Source organism: Penicillium psychrosexuale (genome assembly GCF_028828465.1).
Source record: "Penicillium psychrosexuale strain IBT 29551 chromosome Unknown utg000004l, whole genome shotgun sequence".
Classification (NCBI taxonomy): Eukaryota; Fungi; Ascomycota; class Eurotiomycetes; order Eurotiales; family Aspergillaceae; genus Penicillium; species Penicillium psychrosexuale.
The window spans coordinates 3439276-3453637 of NW_026643189.1; the positions used below are offsets into that span (position 1 = coordinate 3439276).

Genomic DNA, 14362 nt, shown 5'->3' on the forward strand with positions numbered 1-14362 from the left:
ATGCCCTGATCTTAAGATAAGACCATGGCTATGATCGGAGTTTTTTCCAAGGTTTTTTTTTCTTGTATCTCAGCTTCAGCCTTGCTTTCAGAGACATGTATTTTTTTACCGATTGCTGTTTTCCATGTCAGTTTGAAAAGGATATGATAATTGAACTCGTTGGTTCCAACATGGTTTCATCCCTGATCTCTATCTGTAGAAGTACTAGACTGAACATGTCATTAATGACTCTGCCACGCCTTCGTTAGACTTTACAAGTACAGTGACACAGCAAATGTTTTAGCTGGCTAGAGTTTACTGGATTTTATACTCCGTATTCCGTATGTTGGATGGCAACGAATATTCAGTCTTGGAGTTTCCTTGGACGCACTGACCGTCAAGCTAAGCGCCGTGCATATATGTTTCGTGAGATATAGCTTTTGCCCTCGATTCTCTCGTTTCCTTATTAGAAGACAATACATTGTTCTCTATGGATATCATCTCAAACGGGGCCTCGTTTCAACACAAGGCCTCATGACCACTTGGATCGCTAACGATAGAAACCGATGATAATGTAACTTCGACTTTGTATATCCAAGACATATATCAGCTTAGAGTAATGATGATTCTAAAGATATTTAAGAAGTATCGTTTGCCATGTAAATCTGTCTCTATCATCTCCAAGTCTCTCCATCATTGAACTCTCCATCCTTCCAAAATCGCACGCATATACCACCATGGGCCAATCTTCATCGAGATACCTCAACGTATACATTGTATACACCCTATGCACTCCTTCCGGGCACCCGACCCGCTCAGCCCTCTTCGTTAGTGAGGAGGGATCTTCTACTGGCGACCACTACTACCTCGCCGACGATGCCGTCTGGGGGTATTGCTACAAGCGTGAACGAGTGACATACTCGACCCAACACCCGAAATTCAAGGGTACCGAGTTGGTGTTCACGGGCACCACACGTCTTCGAAGATATCCTAAGAGCTGGGACTCTCTGCTGCGCAACTTGCCTGCTGAGCGACTGAGCGGGAAACAAATGGTGGCTATGTCTCGTGAGAAGGTGGGAGGATTTGCTTTGCCATGAGGCTTTGACTTTGTTGAGAATAAATGTATCTTGATGTGCCTCTTCACACCATTGATATAGTGGCCTGGTTTGGTTGGGTGGACTAGTGAAACTGGTCTGTTGGTTCTGTTGGTTCCATTGGTCCTGGCGTTCTGTTGTTCTGTTGTTCTGTTGTTCCGTTATCTATATAGTCCGTGTTATTGAATCTATTGGTATTTATAGGCTTACATATTGGCTTCTATAGATAGAGTAATATTGAAGCCATAGTATAGGCTTGGGGGACTGAAACAGACCTCAAACAATGGAGAGGCGCCTTTGTGATTTCTTTGAAAAAGAGAAACAGAAATAGAAATAAGAATAAAACAGACAAAGGGTATTTAAGAGTGAGCGTTCGCCGTGTAAACGTGCCTCCATATCATCCCCAAGTCTACTCCTCGAGCTCTCTATATCTTTCTACAAAGACAAACCCTCGAAGCAACTCTTTCTACTATGAACAATACCACGAAGAGCATCACCGACACCATGATCAACGTCACTTTGACGGAGCCCCAGAGACACAAAGTCTACATTGTCAAATACAACTTCGCCTCCTCTCCCCCAGAAGGCGACTCGGCCATCTTTGTCAAGACCAACGAAGAGGTCGGCCACATTCACTTCATTGCCTCTAAAGATGCCGGCGCCCACTTATACCACGACCGTGTGAGCGTCAGGGCGCATGAAGTCACGGAAATAGGAGAAAGCCTGATGCTAATAGGCACCACTCTCACCAAGAACTACCCCGGTAGTTGGGATGAGGCGCTGCGGGTAGTCGAGGAGAACCAGCAGTATGCGACACCTGCAACTTCCTCGGCTTTGTCGGGCTCTGCTCAAGCTAGGATGAGGCGTTTGAGGGTCTCTCGCTGGACTCAGGAGTGTGCTAGGCCAGCGTTGGAGAAGGCTGGGCTTTTGGAGAAGTTGAAATGAGCTCGAAGGGGATTGAGGAGGTGGGAAGAAGAAGAGTATATGGTTGAGGATATGGACCAAGAGGAGACGAGGAAATAGTGCAGTTGATATAGGATTTCTATGAGAGCTAAAGTTGGAAATGTACCGAGTAGTACTTCGATGTTTGTATAATTTTTACTTAAATGGACGCTATCGTTTCCCGTAACACCCTCACTTTGAAGCTCTCGCCAGCTTCTGCCATTTCAATCCACCGAGGTTCTCTACATCAGATTCACCATGGAGGATCGACCAAACCTGACCAACCCGCGCTTTACTCTCGAACTTGAATTTGTCTCGTCTCTCGCCAACCCTTACTATCTGTCACACTTGGCTGTCACTTATCCCAATCTCCTGGGTATCGCTCGTGCTGACGATGACGATGACTCTCCCTCGCCGGACGCCCAGGCATTTGCAGCCTACCTAGCCTACCTCTACTCCTACTGGAAGACACCAGTGTACTCTCAGTTCCTCACCCACCCTGGTCCCACACTGCGAGCGCTTCGACTGCTCCAGGAGGACAACTTCCGCCGTGACATTATTCTACCCCAGGTCATTGAAGGTCTGGCAGGGGTCAGTGTCCCTGAACCAGCCCAGGCCGAAACCGACACGGCAGATGAAAAGCAGGAAGATGCCCAAAATGGGAAGACATGATGCGTTTGAATTCCGATCCTACGCTCGATGCGACCGAGATGTCATACGAACACACCGCGCCCTGACATATTTAAGTCGAACAAGAAATTAAAACTCTGGTGATTTCATTTCCACCGAGCCCCCCTTTGGCGGAGTTGAGCATGGGAGTTTGGTGAACGTGCTGTGCGACCGAGGATTCTCAGGCCCCCGAGGTTTCAGAGTTGTCAATCGAACTCCCAGTGAACTCCGATTTTTCAAGGGCCCCATTTGCTCTGACGACAGTGGCAGAGAATTGCGGGGGAAAAGACTAAGCGGCGTTGGAGATGACCGACAATATATCTCCGAGCTGAAGACGCTATGTCATTTTGGGGTTATCGCCACACTCTCCTATATAATGAAGGGGATAGCAATTGGAATTGACAATATTATCTCGATGCGCAATTCTTCCGAAATACGAAAAGAATATAAAAAAGATAAACCCTAGGACCTTCTATGTATACTTAAGACTAGACAGGAGTGGACGAACAGGTAGAATATAGAATACGCCCGATGATCCCGGAGCCCAATCTTGTTTTAATTTTTTCTTCTATCGTCTCCCCTTTCCAACTTCCATTCCTTTCAAATCAGTACATTTTGAAGATTTCTGTGCCTTTTCAGACTCGTTACGACAGAGCCCCGCCCCCTGGTAATCGGCCCTGAACTATTCCGTGCACAAGTACCTCATCAACCCCGTTGTCATCTACATACTCCGTACGTTGCGCCGGTTCGAACATTCCAACGTCTCTCCCATGGACCCTTAACTAATACTCTCTCAAGCACTCTCGCTTGTCTCTAATTCATCTTCCACCTCGAATACTACCAAGTTCCCCTCTTTCGTGGAACCCCCGCCTGGAACTGCATGTGACACTGCGTTTCCAATGGAATCTGTTCGCCAGTCTTGCCGGCCAAAGCACCAGGTCTTGACCTTGAAATGTTATCCTAAATACCAGAAGGGAGTGTCGGAGGTTCGGCCGAACTCCAGCGAACTCTCATACCTGCTATACTATACGAGCACGCGCCGCAGCAAGTTGACCAAGGTCTGCGGTTTTCTGGAGAAGAGGGTTGCCCGAGATGTCTGGAGACGCAGAATAGGGTGAGCGCAGACTCTGACCGCCCGATTAATTGGACTCGGACAAGACGAATAACTGACCGATTTCGTTGCAGAAATGTTCAGGTGGCGCTGCATATCCTAGCTGCGATCATCGAAAAAGTTCCTCGCGACCTTCCTATCTACGCCCGATCCGTCATGACAGTAATCGATACCATTCTGCGATCCAACGATATAAATATGGTGGAGGAATCGATTGTGACCTTCGAAATGTTCTGCCGATATCAGGACATTGCGGCCATCGCGGCTGACCAGAGCCTTGCACATCAATACCGAGAAGTTGTGCGAACTTACACCGGCCTTGCTGACCCGGGATTTACATCAAATGCGAACGCAGATTTCAGCCCGCAGGTGGCTATCCGGTGGAGAAATGCGGGACTGCGCGCTATTAGAGCGGTGGTCAGCTCAGAGACCTTGACCGCCGATGGAGGAACATTGCTGAAGCTCTGTTTGCCGGTTATACTGAAGAACCTCTATTCTGAAGATGAGAATCTTCTTACAACACTGAAAGAAAAGCTATCCGAAACCGAGGCAAATGAACGCGAGCCGCCCAAACCCCGCCGAATGAGTGTCAACACGGTGCACACAGTGGACGTGGCAGAAGGTGACCCCGAGCTGGCAGCGCAGTCGGCCGCTGAGGCGGATCGAAAGGCGGAAATGGATGCACGGGTCTTGGCCCTGCGCTGTCTCGAGCAGACTATCGCCTCGGGGAGTAACCGGGGCCAGATCCGTATTGTAGTAACGGTCATTCTACAGTTCATCTCAAAAAAGGGCTTCCCGCAGAGCGAAAAGTGCGGCGAGATTACCGAGGGCAAACGTGGCAACTGGGCAACATCTCTGATCGACCTCATTGCGAACTGGTGCCCGGTGCAAGTTCGTTTTATCATCTTGATCACAGCTATGGAGATTCTCCATGATACAACCCCAAGGGAGGATGCTTTAGAGTCCTCATTCACCATTCTCTCTGTGGTGGATTCGCTTCTCAAATCTTCTGTTAACATGATTGGACTTAGTGTTATGGATGTCCTCTATGGACTTATGCACTACGCTTCTGAGATACTGTCACCGTCAGAGCGTACTGGCTCTGCAGATGGAGAGAAGAAAAATCGACAAGCTGAAATCGTGGTTCAGATCTCTCCCCAACGACAGGATCTTCTTACGCTACTGGAGCAGTCTATTGGAGATCTTGCAACACACATATACTACGGAGACCAAGTCGAAGACATGATGCGGGCCATTCTCAGGCGCTTTAAGCCTCATCTCCACCATGATAGTTCCTCGCCATCCACATTGGCAACCGTTCAGGAATCCGGAGTGACACATGAGGCGACAAATGACGAACCCGAGACAAATGGAGACAAAGCAAGCACAGAAACCTTCTCGCATGCTGCCGCTAAACTGACTGCTCTCAGAGCCGTCAAGGCTATCTTGGTTGTGGCTAATTCAAAAACGCTAGCAACCATGTCTGGTGTAGAATCTAGACATTCAGTCGGGATCCATGTGTGGGAAGGAACCCAAGTACTTCTTCGTGATGTGGATCGTGATGTTCGCTATGCCTATTCCGATGCATTCCTATCATGGCTGCAGATTGAGACCAACGGGAACGACCTCAAGGTGCGATTAGATTCACCCAAGTACATCAAGACTCCCAAGAAAGACACCGAGCAGATGGATAGGCCGACTCGACGAGGTTCGTCGGTCCCTGCTACCCAGAGGGACAAAGTGGTGCTGGTGGCACAGTCGAACTTCCTCCGCCTTCTGCACCTGGCTATCTACGATGCTGCAATCGAGGCAGCGACCGAGGAAGCCGAGATCCTCCTGCTGCACCTACTTCTTGCAAATCTTGTCGAGAACCTCGGGGTGAATGCCGCTCAATTCGGTGTCCCTATGGTCCTTAAATTGCAAGACGACTTGTTTACATCTATGGATCTGAGTTCCTTCGCAGCTCGCGTTAACATTGGAAGCTTGGTACACGGATACCTTCTTGCGCTGTCTGAGCATTTCGACATCCAGTCCTTCCCCGTGGGCCAGGAGATAAGTAATGTGATTCAGCAGCGACAGGCCAAGGGATACTGGCTTTCTAAAATCCGCCTACCCCCAGTCGATCTTCATGCCATTGTTTTTGACAGCGAGAAGAGGTCTGACAATGACTCCACCTCCCCACCTCCATTGACACCATTCCGCAACGTCGAAGGACTTGTCTATATGATTGAGGAGTCTTATTGCAAATCGGTATCTTCTCCTCCAGAAAGTCCCTCCTCGGCTTCTTCCCCAGCACGAGGATTCACGTTCCCGGTACTTGGCTCCACAGCAACAGTCAAATCCCAGGTTGAGAGCCACCTCCCGTCCGTCGTGAAGGAACAGATGTTGTCTTCGTGGTCTCGCGAGGCATGTTTGGCAGCTGTCGATAAGGAAAGCACTGGAACACCATCGGTATCTGGCTCTCGGGCTACTACAAATCCCCGCTACAACCAAACCAACATGGCTACAAATGGCTCACCCGCCGACTCCCAATATAACCGCCGCATGAGCATTCCAGAAATATCAGGCTCGTCATCCAACAGTTCGAGCAGGAGCTCGCCTGTTCGCGTCAATGAGCTTCGACGCGTGCTTTCGGTTACTAGCGACTCCCATGATCGACGCCTCAGTCCGCTACGTGGACGACTTGACGCATCGAATGACAGTTCCGTTTCTTCCGGGAGCGAAAGCATGATGAGCGGCAACTTCTCTGTTTCCGAGATAGATGGAGATGCTACCTCAATCCGACCAGAGAGCCAACGAACACCAGATGACGATGGACTGGAGACACCCCGCGCCACGCCTGCGGCATTTTTCCTATCAGGCGATAAAGCCGAAGACATCCCTCCCGTGCCACCGGTCCCAACTGGCTTGTCCATCCCAGGTGGTTTCCCGAATGACTCACAGCGCTCGCTGGCCTCATATGATCGCCCATTTACCGCACCAGCTCCATCGGGACCTCCAGCGAGAGACAGGGCTGATGCCAATGCCTTAAACTACAAGCCTCTAAACCGCAACAAGAGCCGGTCCAACCACAGCCTTGCCACATCTGGGATTCCCGAACTCTTAACCGACTATGAGACCAATGACCCAAATGGCAACCACCAAGATCAACTACGGAAGCTCTTGGATGGGTTCCTCTCGCCAAACGAGAATAAGCTGACGAATGGATCCCGCCCGGCAACTGCCATATCTGCCTCCAAGGCTCTGCCGAGCAGATCTAGCAGCAAACGACGCAGTGGAGGCCTTGGTCGGCCACCCTATTGATTTTCTTTGTTTGATTCATACCTCATCATTCTGCGGGCATCTCCACAGCCGTTTCCATTCCATGGCCCTTCATATGTCTATATAATTTTCATTCTGTTAGAGGCTCTTTTTTCTCACCCGCCTGCCTCGCCTTCCATTGTTTTTCATGTTTTGATTTGCCGGTCGCGGTTTCACAGCGGTTTGCGATACGCATGTCCTTTCTGTTTTGCCGGTTCGGTTATTTTACTTCGGCTCGGTGTCTATCATTGTCTTTTTCTTTTTCTTCTTCACTTGCATATTTTTTTGAACGCTTGGACTCTGTTTCTTGTCTGTCGGCACGCACATTTTCTTTTCCTTTGTTAGCTTGCGATGAGTAGTCGCAGCGTTGTGTAACTAGCTACATTGTCAATAGACATAAAATAGACGGTGCTAGAACGAACATGGCAAGAAATGGTAGTTCTATAAATGTAACCAACCAGCCATACGGCGTTGGATTGGACTTCGAATTTGAGGCTAGTATCCAAAATATGAAGCACACGCAGTTGGGATATCGTACAATAAAAGCAAACGCCCAAAAGAGAATGATCAGAACACGGGCTGCACAACTAGACCCGGCGAAGGACGCGACTTCTCCAGCGGACCAAAGTACTGAGTAAAAGCCTTGCGCAGCGTCTTTTCAGACAGATCCATATGCTCTCCAGGGGCAGTATTGAAGTCCAGCTTCCCCTGCTCATCCAGCTGCTTCAGCCCGACCCAATCCTCCTTATAGATCGGCCTCTCGCGCAGAGCCGTCACCTCACCAGTAGTAGTATTAACCTCCGAGAACAAAGCACTCTCCTTCGGAACAGCCACCGTATCCTCCTCAAACATAAACATGGCAAACCGATTCAGCGCCGCCAGATTCTTCTTATACGTCTCGTTCTTGACCGCCCGCTCGTTGTTGATATCCGCCAGAAAATTGCTGTGCTCGAGGTACGAATCCAGGTCTTCCGGGTCGCGGAAGTACTGAGCCGGCACGACGCGCGACTGCGCAAAGCTCGTCCACCGTCCCGACCGCAGGAGCTGCTCCGCGCCCTTGCAGAACCAGTTATCGTAGGCGCACGACTCAAACGCCGAGATGCCGTTGTGCTGGCTGCCGAATGTGACGAGGTTGTGCACGGGCGGCGTGTTGCACCGCTCGATGTACCCGCGGAGGAATTGGCCGCCCTGTGAGAAACCTAGTGCGTTGATGGCGGGCGCTGTGCTGAGGATTGGGTCCGCGGCGAGCTGTTCGCAGACTAGCGCGATTTGCTCTGTTACATTGCCGAAAAAGGTTGCGGAGCGGTCGCCGCTGCCGTCGTTGGCTAGGCGGATGAGGTGCACGTAGGTGCCGGGGTTGGTGGCTTCGGCTAGTTTGGCAACTTCGGCCAGCCCTTCGCGTTCGAAGTCATCGCCTAGACCGTGCCAGATCACGAGCGGGAGTTGGGTTCCGCTGGTTGTATCTGGGGCGGATTGCCACGGGAGCGCGATTGAGAGTGTGTTGGTGGCCAGTGCGGCCAACAGTGTGATAGAACGCATTATTGAACGATGGAACTGGTAATCTTGGGATCTTCGCGCCGTTGATAATTGGAGATGGTTGTGGAGACGGAAATGACGTTGCTTCGGGAGGCAGCTACCAATCATGTGATGACCGAATACGGCAATTTAGACCTATAGGAACAGAAAACCGGTGCAACTTACGATGTACAGGAGCATGGGCATTTACGGCGTGCATGTAGAATGGCCTAGGCAGTGGATTTGGTTGGGTCAAGGATCTTAGTGGTCTATTCATTTGTTGGTTGGTTGGTTGGTATGGAACTATGTAATCGTTTTTTCCCTTCTAAATCAGGCGATGTTGCTGACCTCGGAAAATCCAACGGCACTACCATGATACTGTTGGCTTACGGCGTGACTAGCAGGCCGCCCCCGGGAAGACGGGGTTCACAAGGAGCGAGAAGCATGTGCTTCCCCGACACCTATCTGATATATCCGAGAACATGTGTCATTCATCTGACTTGCATGAAAATGAGCATCGACGTTATAGCCTGCTCGGCATAGCCCCGCGCCGAGGGAATTGCGAACGGGGATAGAGATTGGTAATCCAGGTAGCTGTCAGATTCTCTTTGCCCATGTTCTGTTCCGTAATGGGAGATTCTTCATGGTCAAGGAGCATTGACTGGGACGACATGCTGTTCATGACCACCCCCGAGCTGGCGTTGGATTGCGCCACTGGCCGTCCGTCAATCTCAAACTGGATGTCTTCTTCAATGGTATCGATCACCGAGGATGGATTTCTGCCTCTTCGTTGGGATCTGGGCCGTTCAATAAAGGCAGACCCGTTGTTGTTAGGTGCTACCAGTCGATTTCTGTTCTTGTCGTTTAGCTTTCGTCGCTTCCCAAAGCGCTCGACATCCCTGACAGATGTAAATGCAAGGTCGAGTGGACGTGCAGCAGACACGGCTGCCACATCAGGTTCTTTCAGCAGTTGGCGCTTGACCCCGGTCAAGCCACTATCACTATGAGAGGTTTGACCAGTCAAATGTGAGTCCGACTCTTCCGGAACTCTAGAATCAGCACGATCACATGTTAGCACGAGTACGCCCACACGGATTGACGGAAGCAAAGCCAAAGCAACCAACAGTTCTTGACTGACTGATTTTCATTTGTCTCTGCCCCCTCATCCTCCCTAGTGCTCGAGCCCTTGAATTCATCAGGGAAGTTTCGAAATGGCGAAGGCGGGGAAATGACCGTGCCCTTTTGGAGTCTCGACCTAGCGAAATTCTGCTTCTGAGCTTTGGTCAATAGGCCTGAGCGAGTGTGATGACGCTGCAGCTGGCCGCCTGTCCAATTCATTATGCCAAGGAATGGAGTGTGGAGAGTGGATAAGGCCTCCGTTGTCAGATGGGGATGTGGGTGTTTGTTCCAAATCGAGACAAACAGTGTAAACAATACAAATGTACACGTGTCACGTGATCTGGCCAACTACAAAAAATCTTTTCCTCTTTTCTTTTTCCTTTTCTCCGTCAATCACAGTCCAGACTGCCCTCACGGCCCTCGACGACTTGTGATGACTTGGTTTTTCATGCCAACTCATCCTTCTTCCGACAATTCCCGCTAACAGGTAAGCCTATTATTATTTTTTGATTTCTTTTGCTGCTTCCCAAGGGCGTTTGCCTTTCGTGATGAACAACCAATATTAAAGCATAGTTCACCTGAGATCTTCGGATTGCTGAACGAAAACATATTCCATTTTTACTTTTCTGATCCTGTCAACCCTGTCTATCTTTTTCTCACACTTCTTTTGAACTTGGCTGACTGAACAAAGACCCGAAAATAGGAGAAAAGTGACTGCATTGCTGCCCAACGTGGGTCTGGTAGACTGGCTCGCCCCGTGCCGTCGTCCAGTAATCTTAGTTTTATTGATTGGAATAATTTACATTTACCATTTATTTCTTGCTTCACTGCTCCGTATACCCCGTATACTCCGTGCGTATGTTGTACTATTTCGAGTCGCAACCGCTGTACAAGCATGCTGCAGGTATACTTCCCGTGGCCCTCTGACGTGGGATCCTCTCCTCCATACGATCCCCCTGAAGTGAAACAGGAGTTGGACATCTCATCGAACACGCGAGCGAACCTGCCGATCCCTCAACTCGGACTTCGTCTTACACCGTCATCCTTCGGCCGTCACCAATCATACTTCTCGCCAAGCACTAAGACGCCGAGCCCGTCTCACCGCTAGTAGATATCCCTCCACTCAGTTAACCGAGCCACCCCCCTATCTGCACATGCCATCACCGCCAGTCGACAGCACTGGCCTTGACGGTGCCAACAGCGCACTCGTCTCCTGCATGATGCGAGACTGGCACACGCCATGTTTTATGGCCCACAGACCCTCTCAAGTCCGAGCTTTCATTTTTTTGTGTGCTAAAAACCCGCTGATCCCCTCCTCCATTCTGTTTCTTCTTCTTTCTTCCTTAACTCTGAGTACCCCTTTCTACCACCACCACCACCACCACCACCTTGACTACCTTGATTACCTTGTGTGTCACTCTTATATATACTCCTCTTCAACAACTCAGTCCCTGGACCAAGGACAACTTCTTTCTTAACCTAAGACTCCCTGGTTTTTGATCCAATCACTGCCACAAGGATTTTTCTCTCTGCCACATACTTCCCGGACAGGATTTGTTTTCTTGTTATCTCCCAGGCTTCTCTTTAGTCTGCCACTTCTCGACAAACACAATAGGTAGCTCCCGTCACTTTTTCTTTTCAATTGGTTCTCCTATGCGTTGTTTTTTTCCTGCTTTGTCTGGACCTGTACCTGTCAGCTGCGCTTGCCAAAGGATGTCGACAACCTATTGCCCAGGACCCAAGGACCTTAGACCTACCACACCCGGACTTGTTTTTTTGCCAATTTTGGCGACCATTGAGGAACCACTGCCCAGGATACTTGCCTACTTGCCTTCAGCACCTGCTGAGTGAATCTCTTTGAGATGTGTTTAATGTTGCACTCTCAAATCGCCTGATTTCCACTACCACCGGACTACTGCCAATGGATGTTTCTGCTTTTCACATTGCCTCTGCTCTAAGACCGGAGTTTGAGTGCGGATTTTGATATACCCTGGACCCCACTGCCTCTGGAAACAACACTGGAATGAACCACTTAATGACTTGATGTCTCTTTGCCTGGATATCCGATACTACTATGGCCACCGTCTCTCAACAATAATGGAACCACTTTGACCCCAAGGAATCAACCAAGGAATCTTTCAAGCTAATGTGCTTGCTCCCTGACACTTATGGTCTTTCGAAGCATCCGCTTTAGAATTCTGCTTAGGCCGTTGCTCTATGGAACCTGGCCGTTGTGTACCTACCTGACCTGGCCAAAAATGAACGACTTTTCTTTTGCTTACCTGGACTCACCTGGATGATGATGCTTCAACCAAATAGTAACACCGGCCATGAAAATGTTTCTCGCCCTGGGACCACATAGCCTTCCCTTGGATTGACAACAGACCTGGACCCGAACATAGACACGATACATTGACCAGGACCTTACGATAATCCCTGGTCGGCCAAGGAAATCTCAATCCCATATAAACGACTTCGGTGCGTATAATTAAGTCGTGACGCGGCCTAGTCTCTTTACTGACTCTCACTAGGTATCCCGTCGCTTCTGGACCATGGAGCTCTTGTTTTTGTTCATTTTTGTTCTGTTTTCTTTTGCTTTTTATTTCATTGTTCGATGAGGAGTAGTAGATACTAACTCTTGGTTTACAGTGTTTTTTCCTCACAACCACACACACAATGTCTCCAAGGAACACCAGCGACTCTGATCGTGTCTCTATCTCACAGTCCATGCATACCTCCATGGTTTCAGGAATCTCAAATATGGCCTCGAGATCAATCCAGGATGATGAAATTTCGAGCCATGACAGCTCCTCGTTGTGCTCAAGTATCCGTACAGCCCATGGAAATCCACAGGACATGAAAGACTGGACACTAAACCGCCAAGACTCCCTTGACCAGGCCATGTCAAAATCAGACTCATCCGAGGTTCACATGCTTTCTTTCTCTCTGTCACAGCAGCTGATGACCCCCACGGTCGGACCAAATGATATTATGTACCCAGGCATGGACTTCCCAGCAGTCCCTGACATGGACCATGAAATGACCCGGGATCTTTATAACTCCTTCCTGGATTTCTCTTCTGTTGAAAATGATGTCTGTGTCGGAAACGGCACCCCAGATGATGCTCTTTCTATCGGGCACAGCTCTCACAGTACCGAGGACGGCCACTATATCACAGGCCCAGAGTGGACCCCAATGATGCATGATACCCATTACCCAGGAACCACCATGGAATACGCGTCAGGTCTTTACCAGACCGCCCCGGTCTCCCCACCACTGACCGACGCTAGCAATGATATTTCTTGCTCACACGCGGGATACTCTTCATTCATGGCCCCCGATGATGCACTCCTCGGAGACTTCACCACATCGCCCATTGGAACGACCCATGGACTCAACCCGGCGGAGCCCTTGTTCCCCAGCTCTTCTATCAACGACAGAGATCCCCGCAGGTGAGTGTCAGAAAGAGGTACACCCAGAATACAAAACATGTGATCGGAAACCTAACCACAATATCGTAGGACCATCAGACCCTCAAAGCCATCCCGACGTTCGGCGTTGTCATCTGTTTCCCAGCAACAAATCAAGACTGAGCCCGATTTCTTCCCAACCCTCCCAGTGAGAGAGCCAGCCCGCCCAAGATCCAAGGAAGGTGTTGAGGCTCGCAACCCGCGAGAGCACCAGTATTATTCCATGTCCACCCACAGCGATGGAAAATACTACTGCCCATTTGCCACTGGAGAGAAACCCTGCAGCCACCCACCCACCACGCAAAAATGCGCTTACCAGCAAGTCCTCCCGTGATGAAATCTTTGGTGCAATGAACCCAGCTAACCAATATCAACTAACAGCAAGTACTTGGATTCCCATCTCAAGCCATACCGCTGCAAGGTCCCCGCCTGCATTGATGCCCAGCTGCGCTTCTCTTCCAACGCCTGTCTGTTCCGCCACGAGCGCGAGGCTCACGGATTACATGGCCATGGAGATAACCCCCACCTCTGCCTGTGGGAGGGCTGTGAACGCGCCGTTCCAGGAAATGGATTCCCACGGAGATGGAACCTGTACGACCACATGCGTCGCGTGCACGACTATGCCACCTCCGAGCGCCACAGCTCGCCCGAGACCTCGCCCGGTGCTGGTCAGATCAAGAAGAAGGAACCCACTGGCCGCAAGAGAAGAGTCACCGGTGCCACCCCGGCTCCCACCATGAAGCGCACTCGTTCCGTCAACTCCCAGGCCAGCTCCATCAAGGCCAGCCAGGCTTCCGCTAGTCTTAGCCAGCACCTCCAGAACGCCGAGCAGAACTTCTTCAAGTGCCGCTCGCGTCTGCTCGAGGAGCTGAGTACCATTTCCCCCAAGGATACTATCATGCACGAGAAGGTCAATGCCGGTTTCCAGGAACTGTTCACCTTGGGTTTGAACTACCGCCAGATTGAGGCCAGCCAGGCTGTTTCCCACATGCCCAATGGATTGCCTTGAAGGGTTAAGGAGCTGTAGGCCCTCCGTCCTGGAGGAGAACAGCGGTTTTCTTTGAACGACACGAACAAACTTCACGGAGGATTTTTTTCTTGATTTCCTTTTTTACTCCGGCTAGACTGTGCTTGCTGGCTAGGCACTTTTACATGGAGAACCC

At 50.2% G+C, this 14362-nt stretch overlaps 7 protein-coding genes across 7 annotated transcripts; 5 read left to right on the forward strand and 2 right to left on the reverse strand.

The window, feature by feature from the left end:
- Nucleotides 1-716: 716 nt before the first annotated feature.
- Nucleotides 717-1076, forward strand: N7518_007144 (uncharacterized protein; the record flags this gene model as incomplete). The annotated part of the gene is made up of 1 exon (XM_057188071.1): nucleotides 717-1076. The coding sequence occupies one exon, from the start codon at nucleotides 717-719 to the stop codon at nucleotides 1074-1076; it is 360 nt and encodes a 119-aa protein (XP_057039774.1).
- A 501-nt stretch (nucleotides 1077-1577) lies between these two features.
- On the forward strand, nucleotides 1578-2018 carry N7518_007145 (uncharacterized protein; the record flags this gene model as incomplete). The annotated part of the gene is made up of 1 exon (XM_057188072.1): nucleotides 1578-2018. One exon carries the CDS (start codon nucleotides 1578-1580, stop codon nucleotides 2016-2018), a length of 441 nt encoding a protein of 146 aa, XP_057039775.1.
- A 255-nt stretch (nucleotides 2019-2273) lies between these two features.
- N7518_007146 (uncharacterized protein) lies at nucleotides 2274-2687 on the forward strand (the record flags this gene model as incomplete). The annotated part of the gene is made up of 1 exon (XM_057188073.1): nucleotides 2274-2687. The coding sequence occupies one exon, from the start codon at nucleotides 2274-2276 to the stop codon at nucleotides 2685-2687; it is 414 nt and encodes a 137-aa protein (XP_057039776.1).
- An 896-nt stretch (nucleotides 2688-3583) lies between these two features.
- On the forward strand, nucleotides 3584-7098 carry N7518_007147 (uncharacterized protein; the record flags this gene model as incomplete). The annotated part of the gene is made up of 2 exons (XM_057188074.1): nucleotides 3584-3798; nucleotides 3870-7098. The coding sequence occupies 2 exons, from the start codon at nucleotides 3584-3586 to the stop codon at nucleotides 7096-7098; spliced, it is 3444 nt and encodes a 1147-aa protein (XP_057039777.1).
- A 564-nt stretch (nucleotides 7099-7662) lies between these two features.
- N7518_007148 (palmitoyl-protein thioesterase family protein) lies at nucleotides 7663-8634 on the reverse strand (the record flags this gene model as incomplete). Its single annotated transcript, XM_057188075.1, has 1 exon — nucleotides 7663-8634. One exon carries the CDS (start codon nucleotides 8632-8634, stop codon nucleotides 7663-7665), a length of 972 nt encoding a protein of 323 aa, XP_057039778.1.
- Nucleotides 8635-9133: 499 nt separating this feature from the next.
- On the reverse strand, nucleotides 9134-9948 carry N7518_007149 (uncharacterized protein; the record flags this gene model as incomplete). Its single annotated transcript, XM_057188076.1, has 2 exons — nucleotides 9134-9659; nucleotides 9749-9948. The coding sequence occupies 2 exons, from the start codon at nucleotides 9946-9948 to the stop codon at nucleotides 9134-9136; spliced, it is 726 nt and encodes a 241-aa protein (XP_057039779.1).
- Nucleotides 9949-12405: 2457 nt separating this feature from the next.
- N7518_007150 (putative C2H2 finger domain protein) lies at nucleotides 12406-14208 on the forward strand (the record flags this gene model as incomplete). Its single annotated transcript, XM_057188077.1, has 3 exons — nucleotides 12406-13181; nucleotides 13251-13529; nucleotides 13581-14208. The coding sequence occupies 3 exons, from the start codon at nucleotides 12406-12408 to the stop codon at nucleotides 14206-14208; spliced, it is 1683 nt and encodes a 560-aa protein (XP_057039780.1).
- Between the last annotated feature and the right edge of the window lie 154 nt (nucleotides 14209-14362).